General features: G+C 32.0%; 1 protein-coding gene across 3 annotated transcripts in view; it reads right to left on the bottom strand.

Moving 5' to 3' along the window:
* LOC115881768 (vascular endothelial growth factor receptor 1) overlaps positions 1–17151 on the bottom strand; it is a 104305-nt gene that overhangs the window by 52521 nt on the left and 34633 nt on the right. For 2 of the 3 annotated variants that reach the window (XM_030899401.1, XM_030899399.1), the window contains exons 2-5: positions 11668–11795; positions 10476–10671; positions 9181–9305; positions 5925–6060 (exon numbers count right to left, since the gene is read on the bottom strand). In XM_030899401.1, coding sequence (XP_030755261.1) covers positions 5925–6060; positions 9181–9305; positions 10476–10671; positions 11668–11795 — 585 coding nt within the window. The remainder of the gene's footprint in view (positions 1–5924; positions 6061–9180; positions 9306–10475; positions 10672–11667; positions 11796–17151) is intronic. The other variant, XM_030899400.1, reaches the window with a different exon arrangement.

A 17151-nucleotide genomic window follows, 5' to 3' on the forward strand; every position in this document is an offset into this window, starting at 1 on the left:
AAATTTAGATTGATATTTAAGCCTTGAAATTTATTATCACGTAATGTTCCGCGTTAAAAAAAACGCACTGTATATATTTTCGGTATACAGGGTGAGTTTTCTACGATGTTCTCTATGGGTATCTCGGAAACTACTGGAGATAGAGAGTAGGTTAAATGGGGAAAGAATTGCAGTTTGGTGAGGTCATAAAAATATGCGCCTTTCAGATTTTTGAAAAAGTTCATGGCTTACTAGATATTTGAAAAAAAAACAAATTTTGGCAATTTTAATTCCATTATAATCTATTTTAGACAAAAAGTTTTCAGATAAAAGTTGTAGATAATCAGATCCTCAATGAGATTGCGTCCTCCGTTTTTTTCTAAAGCCTGCCACTTTTGATATATGACACAAACATAAGTTTTTTTAAATAGAAACCATAGTTGGCCATGACATCATAAAACGCGCCATTTTTTAAGCTTTTCTGCGATATAAGCTATAATATGTTTTTTTTTATAAAAATTACTGAGTTATAGTCAATTCTTATCATTTTAAAACAATTTCACTTAGTTAGCCATGGAAACAAGTTCAATCGACGTTGCCTTCAGAAATGCAAAACTATCACATCCAAACTTTGTAAATTAAAATAAACAAAAATTGTAAATATGAATTTTTTAAATGAAGAAAAGCATGTACGATTATTGGTTCAACTTTTCTTGGCCATACATTTTCGAGGATACGTTGACCGGAGATCGTTACTTACGTTTTTTAGAGAACGGTTTTTAAGACATGTTAGAAAAGTTAAATTAGATAGTGGCGCATTGCCCCCAACCCCCTCCCCCCCCCACCCAGTGAAAGAAATGTTAAAAATTATTTATATCATAAGTATGAAAACTCAGGAATCGGAAGAGGTGGACAATTGCATGGGCCTCCTCGATGAATTAAGAGAGGCACACGAAGAGGCGGTACGGGAGTGTATGGGGTAGTGATATTTTTTTTTAAGTTTTAGTTTGCATAATATAAATTGTAAAGAACCGTTTAATAATATATTCTGTCTTTTTATAAGTAATAAATCATAACAGAATAAGAATACCATACCAACTAAGAGAAATTAGTCACGAAAGATAAAATTGGCTATCACTCAGTAATTTTTCGAAATAAACATATTATACCTTATATTTCTGAAAAGCTTAAAATATGGCGATTTTTATGAAGTCATGGTCAACTATGGTTTTTATTAAAAAACATATGTTTGTGTCATATATCAAAAATGACAGGTTTTAGAAAAAATCAGAAAACACAAACTCATTAGGTATGTGAGTATCTACAACTTTTATCTGAAAAACTTTTTGTCTAAAATAAATGTTATAATATGTAATTATAATGGAATTAGGGAAAAGTTTTAAAATTGCCAAAATTTGTTTTTTTTCGAAATATTTAGTAAGCCATGAACTTTTTGAAAAATCCGAAAGGCGTATATTTATGACCCAAAAAACTGCAATTTTTTCCCCATTTAACCGACTCTCTATCTCCAGTAGTTTCCGAGAAAACTCACCCTGCATATTATCCTTCAGCTGCCGTAGTGGGGTCTAGCGGACCCCAAGCACTATTTAAACTTCTGTAAAAATTTTACGTTTAACATTTAGGCCGCGCTATTTACTTCTAAGTTAGAGTACCCATATGCAAGTGTTAAAGGTGCACTTATTTTTATCAAGTATTGTTCCTACCACCGGGGGGTAAAGTTTCATTGGGGCACCACGCTAAGAATGTTTCATTATTAGGATGGTGGGTAGTCCAAAAATTATGCGTCACGGGGAGGCTAATTTTGAGGAAACATTAATTGAGTGGTTTGATGAACTTAAAAAGACTTAAATGATATGAAGATCATCGGGGATATTGTTTTTTCTCCGAAGAGTAACCATACCTCCGTTTCTGAATCTCTTATTTGTAGAAGAGAGAAAATTGAATAATCAATACCAGAAACGAAAGAGATGTGGTACTTGTCAACGGAGAAACGACAAAAACCAAAAAACCTCATAAATCAAATGTGCATGATCCAGGTGCGACAACTTCAGATCCTATGTTAGCATGAACTGTATTTGAAAAAGTTATGTACAATCCAAGGTTGCAGTTTTGTTGAAAATAATTTATTTTTATTACTTTAGCTTCACATTTCAGTTGTTTGTACTTACAATAATACGGGAAAATCATAAAATATATATTATGTTTTTAATTTCAATGGGTTTCTTAGCCAAGCTATATTTCTGTTGTCAAAAATTCCTGAAAATACGTTTTACTTTATTTTTGTGTCCGTTCTTATTAATTTATTTAAAACGAATGAAATTGTTAGTTTACAAGTTAGAATATAATTGGAAACAGTAAACAGTGTTAAAATAATATTTTTTTATAAAATCTCTTCACACTTTATTTTTAACTGAATAAAAAATTGGGGTCTAGGGTTGCCAGATTGACGATAGGGAAAAGCGTGGCAACCGAGGGGGTTAAGTTGTGTGTGTGTGTGAGGGGGGTTAGGTTGTAGAAAATTTAATTAATTAAGTAATTTGTTAAATGGGGGAATTATTTTTTATTAGTTAAGAGCCTAATAAAAAAAGCACTTTGTAAATTATATGACAGATATATTAACATCAAGTCTCAAAAATACAAAATGTCAAAGAAGTAGTATTTTTGATTGGAAGAGAGCGCGCGAGAGTCTGGCTGAATTTCTATCCTTTATTAGCTAAGTCTCCTAAAGAGACGCATACACACTAGTGCATGCTGTACTCTCCCTCCTCGACAACAATAGAAAACAGGACGGTGCGCGGCGTTGCCGGTTGTCCGGTTAAACAATTATTAGGCGTTTTCTGACGGACTTCTTGCGCTCTCTCCTTCTTTTCTAAGGGTCTCCCACGGTCTGTTTACAGTTTACCGCCTTTTCTCCTTGAATTTAAAAAGTGGGGCATTGGGATATTTTGGCGTGGCGCGTGGCAGCAAGTCGAAAAGCGTGATAATCACGCCTAAAGCGAGGCATTTGGCAACCCTAGGTCCTTCCCAGAACGCCGTAAGCGATATAAAAATTCACCATGTCATCGCCAGTTGAGGGTTATACAGGGTGTCCCAGAAATTAGAGCAAGTATTTTAAGGGGTGGTAGATCTCCATAAAAGAAACATATTTTCTCTTTATCGTTTTCCAAATAAGTTCAAAATAACAGAATTATTTTATTTTGAAATTTTCAGAAAAAATGATTTTTTGCTCAAATTTTGAGAACCACTGGATCTTTTCTGGATTTTATTTCTTGTAAATTTAACCTACTACCTATGTTGCCATATTATCAAGAAATTATGTTTTTTAATTAAAAATTTAAAAAAATCCAAAATTTTTTTCACAAAATTCCGAATTTTCAAAAATGTTTTTTTCGCAAAAAAACCTCATAGGCGTCTTTCTGGGGTTGAACTATACTACTAGTTAAAATACTTGCACTTATTTCTTGGACACCTTGTATATGTTTTTTGTAAGAAAGTCGATAATACAGAGTACAGAGGGAATGTAGCTGTAAATAAAATAAGAAATTACACATTTTAGTGTGATTCTTGAAAAAAAAAACGCGGATTCTTGAAAAAGTAACAATAAAACATTATCTACTAAATATGTTTAGTTTGACACAAAAATATACATAAAACTGCTTCCTATTTAGATTCAGAAGACCTTAAATTAAACAGAATATATTTCTAGGTCGATAGGATGTCTTTATCCGCTTAAAATGATTAATTTTAATTTAGTAATGTTTTCATTCATTAGACTTTTTAGAACATTGAAGTTATGACGGACGCTACAATATTGTATTTGCTACAAAATCAAAAGTAAACCTTAATTTCTAAAAAGAAAAAATATCCCACTTGTAGGTTTCCAAAAACAACTTAAATTTTGACACAAAGTAATATTTTTTGCTTGCCTTTCATTTGGTTTTATTTGTCTTTTTGTTGTTGAAGCAACTACGCTTTTTAGAACTGAATAGAGTATAATAGTTTTTTAGATCATCAAAAACACACTACAAGACAATTATTACTTTTATCGTCGATTGAAGAAATAAAAAGATGCGCAACCTTATGGGCGATTTCGTGGCACAAAACATGTCCGAGATGTAGATTGCGTCAGCCTGTCCGAGATTTAGTTTAGCTGTGCGCCGCTGCGCGCTGATAGTCGTCTGCACCGCAGCGGATAAAGAATACTGTAACATAGTTCTGCTTTCAGTCTACAGAGAGAGTGATTTCCGGAGACAGTGTTGCCAGAACTGCCGATTAATCCGTAGATTTGGGGATTTTTGGGTACAGTAAGATAATAATACGGATAATAAGGATAATATGTACGTTAATAGTACGTTAATAATACAGGTTTTCTATCATTAAACAATTTAATATAATATTATACTAAGGGCTGGCAAAGGTTAGTCTTGGATCGAGATTTCCATATGTAAGAAGAGTACAATGCGTTTATAATATACTCAACAAAGAGAGAAGAGTAAACACGTTGCCAAACGAATGAAATAAACCGAGAAACTTTGCGCATTGCTCAGAGACGTGGAAGGGGATATAGCAGATTTGTCGCAGTCGACCAGTCGCCTCAATGAGTACCTCTGTCAGTACTTAAAGTTCTAGGAAAATGTGTACATCATGCGTTCAGCTTCACGATTTAATTACGTCACGTGATACTTTATTTGTTTATTTTATTAAGGAGTCGTAATTTTTGTTTATTTTTATTAAGGAGTCGTTGTAATTTTCCCTATAGCTTGAAAAATTTTAAGTGCAAGTTAGAAACACTTGTATTTTTGGTAAAAACAAGTGGAATTGAGTGGGTGTTCGACAGTGGTCGCGCTATTAGAACTCTGAATTCAAAAATCTATATCTCTAAATCCATCGAAAATATCTCGAAATCTCTAAATCTATCGAAAATATCTCGAATTTTTAAAAATCTTTTAAAAATAAGCAGTTTGCGATCGTGATTTTACTTTACTTGAGAGAAACGCGTACCGGCAACGCCGCAACAGCACACCGTCGCATTTCTCTCACTCCGACTTCATAAGATCCCAATGCGATTTTCTTTTACACATGCAAATACCGACTCAAAAGTTGCTAGCACGGTATGATTGAACAAAGAACGGCGTCAGAGTTGGCTTGGAAATGAAGATCGCTGTTATTTCATATGTAAAATATAATGATAAATGTCAATAAGCCAACTAAACGACTTTTTTCGATCATACGACATATTATTTAGCACCTATAAATGAATTTTTATTTTTGTTGTTTATTCTATGTTTGACACGAATAAAATTTCAATACATAAACGCGGATTTTTCATCAAAAATATTTTCGTCAAACATATTACAGATATTACACATTTTAATATGGCAACACTGTCGCTTTCAGTTCCACACCGTCTTAGATATGCCTTCGCTGGTCGAATTAGAGAAAATAAGTGTTTTATGCGTTGGCTACAGAACGATTGGTGTCTCCACCGTACAGCACTTGAGACATAAAAGGAAATCAAATCAGCCTTGCCACGAATTCACTCATTAGGTTGCGTATCTTCTTAATTCTTTCAATCAACGCTTTTATTAAGAACAATGCTGCTATTTTCAAAAAAAATGTAATTTGGATATCAGAATTATAAAAAAAAGTTTCTACCAAAATAATTTCTTTTGTTTGAAAAGTGTTTTTTTTTCTACATTTTAATGTTCAACAAAGACCTTAAATAAATCATAAACAACTGAAATTGCCAAGAGCTTTGATAGATATAATTCAGCTCAAACTGAATGTCACTTCTAAGCCTAAAATAATGTCTTTATTACTGATATCTTACGGTAAATGGTAACTTGGGTCATCGAAGAATAATGTTAAACGTAGTTTGCTTCAACAAGTTACGCCATTTCTGTATCAAAAAAAGTAAAACCTACGCTCTATGCTGAGCAGTACGACATTTCGCTCCGATTTAGTCCCCCTAAAGAACAAGCATATTAGTATCTCCATTTCGTCGACGTCACTCACAACGAAACCCCTTCGAGGATCAAACGATCCGCTCTTTAGGTGCTTCTGTGAAGTACAGAAGGTTAGTTTTAAAATCAACCGACAGAAACATTTAAGCATCCAGTAAAAATTATTCTATTTCATCAGTATTGAATATATGAAGATATTAATCAATACGGTGGAAAAAACGGCGTCAGAGATGGCAGAGAATGACAACCGATGATAATTTTGGTGAGGTCAAGCCCTACACGTCATTTACTTGGCCCGTACTAGAGGTGGGCAAAGATTGAACGAGTCGTTCAATTGAACGAGTATTAAAAATAAATCGTAAGATTCGATTCATTGATTGTAATACGATTCGTTCAATTGAATCGTGGCCAGCATGGATCTATAAGATTTGAATGATGAGCCGTAAAATAGAATAGTGAGAATTGAATCGGATCACAATGCGATCGTGCGTTCAAAGAGTCGCTCGTGAGAATTGATTCATTGCTTACAATACGGTTCGTTCAATTGAATCGTGGCCGGCACGGATCCATAAGATTTGAACGCTGAGCCGTAAAAAAGAATCGCGAAAATGCGATCGTTCGTTTCTACGGCGCGATGGTGATATAGGCTTAGAGTGAGGCACCAATATTTAGACTTGAACAAAAGCTCTAAACAAACATCATGGGCATAAGATTCAAACGATTAGAAAGTTATTTACAAGAAAAAAAACTTTTTATACTGTGCTTAGTACGGGAGTATCTGTAAGGTATTTAATTTTCACGTTAATATTTTTGTTAAAATAATATTACCGACTATTAAATGTCGGACTAAAAGACGAAATCGTGTTTTTATTCAACTCCAAATAAATATTGTTGGCCTCTGCTCAATGTGATAAAAAAACGGCGTCAGCGATGGTTATAAAATGAAGATCGCTGTCATTTTATATGTAAAATTATATGGGGAATGTCATCGATGTTCATTTCCAAGCCAATTGGACGCTATTTTATTACTATTGATTATGATTATTAAATCGGAATTAAAATATGGCTCTAAAAATATTAAATTGGTATTAAGAAATCTTTAATAAATAGTATATATAAATTGGATTGATAATTTAATATTATTGGTAAAATAATAATCAATCCAATGACGCCAGTGTCATAAAGTGTTGAAAAACAAATGAAAAAACTGTATATTTCTTTTTCTGGGTCCCTTAAGTAATTGTCCTACCAAATTATCACCAGTAGAGCCAGTTACGACCTTCTTTTTATAAAACGTAAATTGTGCATGTGGTTTGTTCAAGTGAACGAATCGTAGGAGTCGATTAAATATGAGAAATTGAATCGTGTGATTCGATTCACTAAAAAGAATCATAATGCCCATCACTAGCCCGTACTATTCTTTTTTTTAATGGCGCGTACTACCAGTTGGCCTTAGGAAGGTCGGAATTTATTTTTATATTGAGTAAAAATGATTTTTAAATGGTGTAGTTTAAAATTCAACATAAAATATATTTTTTTGAAAATAGATTTGTGTTCTATCCTGTTTTTAATCTTTCTATAAATATTGTTAATTTTTGACAAGTTTTATGTCAATTTTGAGTAAGTATCGTCTATAGATTGACCTTGCCAAAATTATCGAGAAAAACTAGAAAAGAAAGTAATTTTTACTGGATACTCCACATTTCAATAATTCATACTCTGTTCAATGTAGCATTGAGCATTAGCCTATTCAGCACAATTTGAAAAAATATTTGATTTGAAAATTATACCTAAAGGAAAAGTTAGTTTCAGTTTTAACAAACAAGATGAAATTGAACACGTTTATTTATTTATTGAATGTTAAAAGATAAAAGTAAGACTAGCAGATTTTATGGTAATAAGATAAAGCAGTGCACAATAGAACGCAATGGAGAAGAATTGTAAACGTAAAAATGTATAAAGAGGCAACAAAGCAATGAAATTTTTGAATGTCAGCGACTGCGGTAGAGAGATAGCATCACAGAAAGAAAGAGATAGTTTGCCCAGCAGTTAAAAGACCATACCATAACTTGGTATACTGATGCTTCCAAACCAATACGGGAACAGGGATCGGAGTGTTTGGGCCGAGAACTAAATACTCGAACCGAAAGATGCGTACAACTTATCTTAGATAGGAACTATCGGAAACAAGAAATATTCATCTTGTCTGATAGTCAAGCAGCGATCAAAAGCGATCAACTCAGTATCAATCAATTCGAAATTGGTCAAAGAATGCATAGAGAAGCTGAATAAATTAGGCAAAGAAAACAAAGTCCTCCTACTCTGGGTGCCTGCTCACCAAGGGATAGAAGGCAATGAAAAAGCAAATAATCTAGCTAGGAAAGGAGCGAACACTCCACTAACTTTCCAAGTGGTAACCAACTCAAGGCGGAACTCAAGAACTTGGAAGATTCCATCCGCAACCTGGAATGGAAATCTTGCAACGGTCTAAGACACTCGAAGAAGTTTCTGAGGGCTTATGATCAAGAAAAATCACAGATCTTCCTGGGTTTAAGTAAGAACAATCTTCGGATTGTCACGGGTTTTTAACAGGACACTGTCTCCTCAATGAACACCTCAGTAGATTGAAACTAAGAAGAAACGGCGAATGCAGATTCTGTGGGGAAGATGGGGAAACACCAGTACACCTCATCACTGAGTGCGCCGAGACGACAACCATTCGTGCCATGAATTTTGGTACGACTGATATTGGAGATGGAGAACTACCCTCTATAAAACCGTCCCAGATACTGGCTTTTGTCAAAGCCTTGGGACTGTATGATGAGTTATGACTCAAGAAAGGGGGGGGGGACACAATGGATCTGTAAGGTCGCAGTGATTAACCCCCCTCCCACTCATTCTAAATTCTAATCACAGAAAGAAAGAAAGCATGAAAGAAAACGCCTTGCGTGACCATCTTCTGATGCGTGTCAAATACTCGTTAGCGAGTAATGGCATTAAGTTAGGTTTAATAAGTTAATTTCTAACATTTGGCACCAAAGTCTAAGTCAGATTAGTCTTTCAAAACAAAATTTTGGATCCAATTTATTTTGACTCTGTTAACAAAGCGTGTTCAATTTCATCCAGTTATATTCATTTATCACGTATTGCTTCAGTACAAAACATGTTTAAGTTATTTAAGCGACTTAAAATAAGTTTTATACTTTTAAATACTTACGTCGCCGTTTGTTAGATTCACGCTGACATCAGGTGCTGTGGGTTTACATGGAATTACGGTTTCTGTATACTGGACAGCATAGTGTGTTATATAGTTACTGTCATCTACCGACAGATGATTGGGATCTAGTAACAGAACATATTAGTTATTAAGTAATTATTGCAGAATGCATCAATCAGTGGTAAAATGCAAATTAATTTTTTAATTTGTTTTTGATGACATTGAAAAAAATAATAACTTGGAATAACTGGTTGGAAGATAAATTTAGCGGGACAAAAGCGTTTGGTTAGAAATAAGCCAAAAAATGTGTACTAATAAGTATAAATAGTAGACATTCCAATTGATACAAAAATGCATTTATATTCTTTGTATTTGGATACATTTTTATCAACCAAATTTGGTCGTTTTCTGCTCAGCAAGGCAGAGATCATACGAAACAAAATATTTACAAGTGCTTATACATTTTATTAGAAAGCCAAATTATGTTGAAGATTGCTAAAGGTATGTATTTTCCTACTGTACGTATATTATTTGTTAAAATCCTTCGTGCCTTTGTTCTGCAGATACCAAACTTTCACTTTTTTTTTCAAATATCGATATATTGAATGATGTAGATCTTTTGGGTTACCAATAGTTACCAACACAGGTAGTCACAGTCACAGGGAGTTCAAGCTTAACAGGTGAATGCCCAAAAAGATTCATTTCAATCGGATAGTATAAAAACAAAACAACTCCATCAAAAAGCACTGAGTTTAAAAAAACTGTCTTAGATACTTACTATATATGAATTTACAATTACCGAGTGTTAAAATTAAAATTAAAATATCTATCTTATTTATTATTTTCAAAATAAAATATATTTTTTTAAAATAAATTATAGTGTCACAAGATTACAAATTAATAAAAAAAAACTGCTAAAGAGTTTTTTGATATCATAATTTTATGTATTTGGCAATAGTTTACAATACGGTTTTTGTGTGTCATGTACGAATAATATCATAGTTTTATTATCTTGTATTTATTTATTAATAAATTAAGTTGTTAATAAATAAATAAATTGAACCATATAGTTGCTATATATTAGACCATTTGCTAAGTTCTTAGATTTTAAGTCCCAAACATTGCTCTTGAGATTTTGTCCCGCTAGAATAACCATCCGCCGCACTGTGGAGCGCTGGTCAGCGCGTGACGTAGCATTCCACGGCGACTACGACTGCGGCGATTTGACGGGATCGAACAGTCCTTTAGAATATATACAGTCCTTGGGACAGACTATAGTACCAGTTTTAACTTACCATTTACGTATAAGTATATCTGATCGCTATCGCTGTATTCCTCATCTTCATAGGAGCAAGTGTAATATCCAACCATCATATATGACATGTTGGAAATGTCCAGAAAGGAGCGGTAAAAATACACGTCGTTCTGGGGAACTGTGGACGTGATTATATTAATAATTGTCCCGCTTTCTTGTATTTTGGCCGCGTTGTTCTAAAAAAATATATTATTATACAGTATGTCTCCGTATTGTCTTTACAAGTGGAATTTTTTTATTATTAACTTTTTCAGAAAGATGCATTCTTCTAGTGTTTGCTTGTTCTCAAATAGTTATTCCCAAAATATTGTCCCAAAAATCAAATAATTAAAGTACTGAGCTTTTATACTCTGTGCTCTAGTACAAAAGCTCTGTTGTTTTAAGAAGTAGATTAGTTTATACTTAATAACGGTTAGTGATAGGTACATCTGATCGAAACGTTAGTAGTAAATTAGTGGTTTCAGTTCTACTTTATACTTAAGAGTTTACAATCATTCACAATGTCTAAAAAATACAATTAAAATTAATAGAGTATTCAAGCACAGCTTGCGGTAATAGCTTATAAAACAATGAACGTTTTATGTTTAACAACAATTTCTCTTGACAATTGATAATCAAAAGGCAAATTGACATAAACTCGCAAATTTTGAACTATAATAATTAGTGGAAAAAGTTAAAAGTTTGTCAACTTTTTCTACAACTTGAAAATTACCACCACTAATTTTGACGTTCTGAATGCTTACATTGACATTAGGGGAACAAACTTCTACGCTAATTGAAACCACTAATTTATTCCAATAATTTCGAGGTTATAAAAGAAGCTTCAGTGAAATGATTTAATTAATCACTGGGTTTCACTCAGAGAATTCCGTCATTACAGAGAATACCTGGAATCCCCAGTCAAACGATGTACCAATCGAGAGTTACACTGTTACCATGAAACGACTAGGCCTTTCAGGCAATAACGGATTCCAATATATAAGTCTTGAATCTATACATATGACGCTGAGGTATGGGTATACCAACATATTTTTATAACATATAATATTTAAAAAATCAAATTCTTTGTTTCGTGAAAGAAAAAAAAATATTTAGACTTAGGGGCGACTTAGGGACTTAGATTTAGCTATTATTTACCGTATTTTATTTATATGTAGATATGCATTACATACCATATGTGGATAAGTCCATTGCAGCGGCCTATTCCCTTGACATGTCAAATTGTAGTTACTCCCCGTGTCGATAATAATATCTTCTGTGGTTTCAGGTCTTTCTAGAATTTTGGGTTTTATGGAAAAACCTGGAAAGAAAATAAGCATTCTTTAGATACTATCCGATCAATATAACATAAAGAAATTCATAATTTTCAAATATCCCTGAAAATTCCACACCTGTAATTTTTAACCAGTAAAAACGTGTTTTTTTGACAAATCACCATGGCAACGGATAAATTTTAGTGAAATTTTTTTCCTTGTGGGTACCCAACAGCGAATTATACTGGAAATTTTTTAACGTTTATAATGACAGAATATCTTTTTGAGAGTCTGGTTTTTATTTGTTTACATGATAATTTTGATACATTTCAATTACAAAGCTGAGATGAAAGTTTGTAAACTGCTTCCATACGCTTGACTTCGATTTCCTAGTATTCGCGGGTGTCAACTGCTTAATCTTGCGATTGCTTTCATGATCGAAGCGAACATTTTTTTAAGCCGTGCCGCTTGACAGCTTCAAAACTGAAATAGGTTCATTGCCTGGAAACTTATATGGTGAAATTTTGATAAAATAATTTAGTACTCACTAAAACACGGTATGTCGCTAGTGGTAGGAAAAATAATTTTTAGAGGTTACTAGTTTATTTGGTTGCCTGTGATATGCATATACAGAGTGTTTCCTAATTAATCTGAAAAATAAAAAATCGTTAGAAAACGGCTTAAGGCGGACTCTTAATAAGTATATTTATTTTTTTCTCGACAACCGTTGAACAAGAAAAATCAAAAGATCAATTTTGTTGAAAAAGGATGGCCAGCCAAGAAAAAAATATAGTTTCTTTAAAAAAGCAGTGGTGTACCATTTATGTTAAGCAAAATATCGATTTTTTTTAATTTTTAACACCCTGTAGATCAGAAGGGAAGTACTTTAGACCCAATGGCTATATAAAAATTGTTTTAAGAACACATGAGGAATCACACCACAATTTTTAGACTAATTGGAAAACACCCTGTATATTGTCAACTTGACAATGATTGTTGATAAATCAAAAAATACCTTTTCTGTGAAAAAAGCCCGATTTTCGCAGGAAAAATGTTGGTTTTTATTGAATTTGGGCCTGCGTCTGCAAATACCGGTATGTTTTTTAATATTCTATCTATCTAAATTTTAAATATCATAGTCAGAAATAGTTTTATTATTTATTAACTCTAAAAATGGTATACTTGTAAGTTTTATCAAATATTGTGATTTACTTTCTACCTTGTAGTCAAAATTTATATTTAATAAACTGTAAAATATCTATATTCTTATGTTTTATTAAAGTTACTCTGATATACTAATATATCAGTGTAACTTTAAAACTAAATCCTTTGAAATCAAATATAAACATAAAAAATATTTACAGCAGAAAAGGCGAAGGCGCTGGGTTAAACGTAGTCTCTACTAAGAACACGGAGGGGCGCTTTAGACCCAAAATTTTACTATTAAGTTTCATATCTATCTTGTTTTACGTTTGGGTGTCACTTAGTTGTCATAGTAACTAAATAATCAATTCGACCAAAAATCGAAAAATACATTTTAATTATTTGATTTTCAAACACAATTTGGTGTGGAATTTTCTTACCGAATACCACACGAGGTCAAATTAAATCTCGTCTTCGACTCAGGATAATTTTCAAAATATTCATGAGCTCGAAAAAATTTCCGGAAATAATTTGACCTCTAGTGGTATTACTAGCGAAAATAAATTCTTAAAAATATTTGCTAATATTTGTTTAAACAATAAGTACAGTATTACATCCTATTAATTAGAGATCCAGATGACTTAAGCCATATCATCATTAAGCGCTGATGCGGTTCGTCGATGCGTCGATTTGATAGGCAAATGTGTCGATGCGATGGTATGTGCGACAATTCGACGAAACGTCGGTTTTAGGGCGAACCATTAAGAGAAATATCATGATCACAATCGAGAAATTTCCAAAAGAACTAAGAATTGTATCAAAACCGCATTATAGTTACTATGCATGAATGGATGCATTACATCGTCGACGCATCAGCGCGTAGTGAGTATAGGGCTTTATGATCTTTACATATTTTTTGATTTTTTGCTTTCTGAGCTCCATTAAAGCTCCGTTTGTAAAAACCTTAGATTAAACCCCGAACATGGTCCTTCGAGCCGGATAACTCCAGCTACAACGAATCAACGATTATTCAGGAAAAGCAAGTGGTTTAAGTTTCGTTTCCCGGTGTGGTGATGGTGATGCTGACAAGTATTCCTGTTATTGCCCGGTGAGTTTTTCCATTTTTCCCTTTTCCTAATTTACCTTTTGCCTTTATGGTGTGAATTATAGTGTCAAACGACTTCGATTTACTTTACGATTACGATTTTTTAAATCAAAATACCGATATTTTAACGAAAGCCTCCTATAAGCCCTCTTAATGGGGATTCTATGCTTAAATGATTCGAAAATATCGAATATTTATCGATTAAGAATAAGTAAAAACTATCGAGACTGGTGCTCAGACAGTAGGTACGGCAGGTGAAGTGCGGGTACTCAAAAAGTAGCAAAGTTGACCGGCTGTCTAATGAATAGGCTGTGACAGTGTACATATTTAGATGAAAATATAAAATTATTTAACATAAATTCGTTAAGCAGTTGGTATTACGCGATTTCTTTTATGCGCATTTTAGTGAAACAATAAAACACTTGTGACTTATTTTAAATAGAAATACTTTTATTAGGTATTAAAAGGATATTAAAAAGCCATAACTAAAATTTAAATCGCAAGATTCTAAAAATATAACTATACACAGGATTATTGTTATGAAATTTTCAATATTTACGCTAAATTGAGGTAAGAAATCTCAACGACATTGGTAATTCCTTCTTAAAACAAAAAATAAACAAAGAAAATATAGGTACGTCATAATTTAAAAAGGTACACAAAATTAAACATTTGTTAGTGATTAACTAAGTTATACAGGCTGATTCCCGGTCGATGATAGGTTAGATTTTTATGGAGAACCAGTGATAGGACTTCCTTGAAAATTTGGAATCTTATACAGGGTCCGGCAATAGCAAGTCGGGCATCTGTAGCTCCTAGGATAAAAAACTTGGGAATTTTGTTTAAGTGCATGCCTAAAGTATGTATTTCAGTAAAATATTTTAACTTGGACAGGGTGGCTCAAAAAACTGTGAGTGGATCGGGACAATTTTTTTTAATGGAATACCCTGTACATTATTGCATTTTTGGCTTCCGTTCAGATAATTTTACATAATCCTAAGATATGAGTGTATAATAATTTACAATATATCGTAATCTTAAATCATACAGTGTACAAAATTCAGCGCCAAACTTTCTAAAATATAAAATATTTTTTCTTAGTTTTTTTAAATGCCAGAAAACAGGTTACTGGTTATCCAAAATGTTTAACCCAGCATCATCATGAATCATCCTGTAGATATATAAGCTTTATTTTTTATTCTTTAATATGTATACAGGGTTGTTCACCACATACGACACGGAGCATTGTAGCTAAACGATTAGATTTTTACAAATTGTTAGTTTTGAGTTCGTTGAAGGACTATTAGAGCTACAATTTAAAAATATTTTGACAAGATACACAGTGTTCCAAATAAATAAAAAATATCAAAGTTGTATTTTTTTAAATGAAACACCCTGTATATTATTGCATTTTTAGTTTCTACGATTAAAATAAAGGTAAATTTGATTAAGGTTTATTATACTTAAACCTTACCGTTTTTGAAATATTTTCAATTTTGTGAAATTGCAGTAAAAATTTTAAAGCTTCATTTCTCCAAGGGTATCAATGTTTTTAATACTAAATATTTAATGAAGTTTATTTATTGATCAGTTATTGTGTTGCAATAATAAAAATAATACCACCTTATACAGAGTGTCTAAAAATTTATTTTAAATAATTATTAGCTTCAAACGGCAATAACTTCTTTAATTTAAATGGAATGCCCTGTATATTTTGGGAGAATCAGATGCACAATTAAATTGTCTATCAAATTGTATTATACCATTTTTTACCTATCCCTTCAAGTTTTCGTAGAAAATGCATTTTCTTATAATTTAGACCTCATTTATTAATATATCCATGGAATATTGACATTTTAGATTGTTTTTAAAGCAACAAATGTACAAAATGTACAGACTAGTAGTAATATTATCGTTTTTAGCAAAACGATAATATTACTAGCCCATTTGTATGCAAAAAGAAAACTATTTAAATCTTTATAAAAGAGTATACCATTAATTAAATATAACACCATTATTTCCGCCCATATACTAATTAATTACATACTTAATTGTGTTCGTTAATAAATTATTATAAATAAATGTGGATTTGAGTCAGAAATCAATATAATAATAAGTTATTAAATTAAAGTCTCTGTTGTTATAAATAAGCATTTATTAAAAAATGAAATATCATTCTTAAGGTGTTACTTTTTATCACACTGTCTAATACCCATACAAAATTCAGTTTTTTAGTATTTGGAGCAATTATTATTAATCAACGCAAACAGTCAGTTAATGTAGTTTGAATACTGGAATCATATTAATTGATCCTCTTTAACAAATATTTAAACAGTTTTTAAATTTTTTAATGAAATAAACGAATTATATCGACAATATTAGTATCTGTACTCTTTAAAAATTTGGTACATCTTTAAAAATAATCTAAAATGTCGATAGTCCATGGGTATATTGATAAATAAGTTCTAAATTACAAGAAAATGCATTTTCTACGGAAACTTAAAGAGATAAGTAAAAAATGGTATAATATAATTTGATAGACAATTAAGTTGTGCATCTGATTCTCGTAAAATATACAGGGTGTTCCATTTAAATTAAACAAGTTATTGCCGTTTGAAGCTAATAATTATTTAAAATAAATTTTTAGACACTCTGTATAAGGTAGTATTATTTTTATTATTGCAACACAATAACTGATCAGTAAATAAACTTCAGTAAATATTTAGTATTAAAAACTTTGATACCCTTGGAGAAATGAAGCCTTAAAATTTTTACTGCAATTTCACAAAATTGAAAATATTTCAAAAACGGTAAGGTTTAAGTATAATAAACCATAATCAAATTTACCTTTATTTTAATCGTAGAAAATAAAAATGTAATAATATACAGGGTGTTCCATTTAAAAAAATACAACTTTGATATTTTTTACTTATTTGGGACACTCTGTATCTTGTAAAATTATTTTTAAATTGTACCTCTAATAGTCCTTCATCGAACCCAAAACTTACAATTTGTAAAAATCTCATCGTTTAGTTACAATACTCCGTGTCGTATGTGGTGAACAACCCTGTATAAGCTTTATTTTTTATTCTTTAATATGTATGTAAGTAAATTCTAATGAGATAACAGGAATTGCAACGAAAAGATATGTACTT

This window comes from Sitophilus oryzae, unplaced genomic scaffold, assembly GCF_002938485.1.
Source record: "Sitophilus oryzae breed Bouriz unplaced genomic scaffold, Soryzae_2.0 scaffold_173_pilon_pilon, whole genome shotgun sequence".
NCBI classification, from domain to species: domain Eukaryota; kingdom Metazoa; phylum Arthropoda; class Insecta; order Coleoptera; family Curculionidae; genus Sitophilus; species Sitophilus oryzae.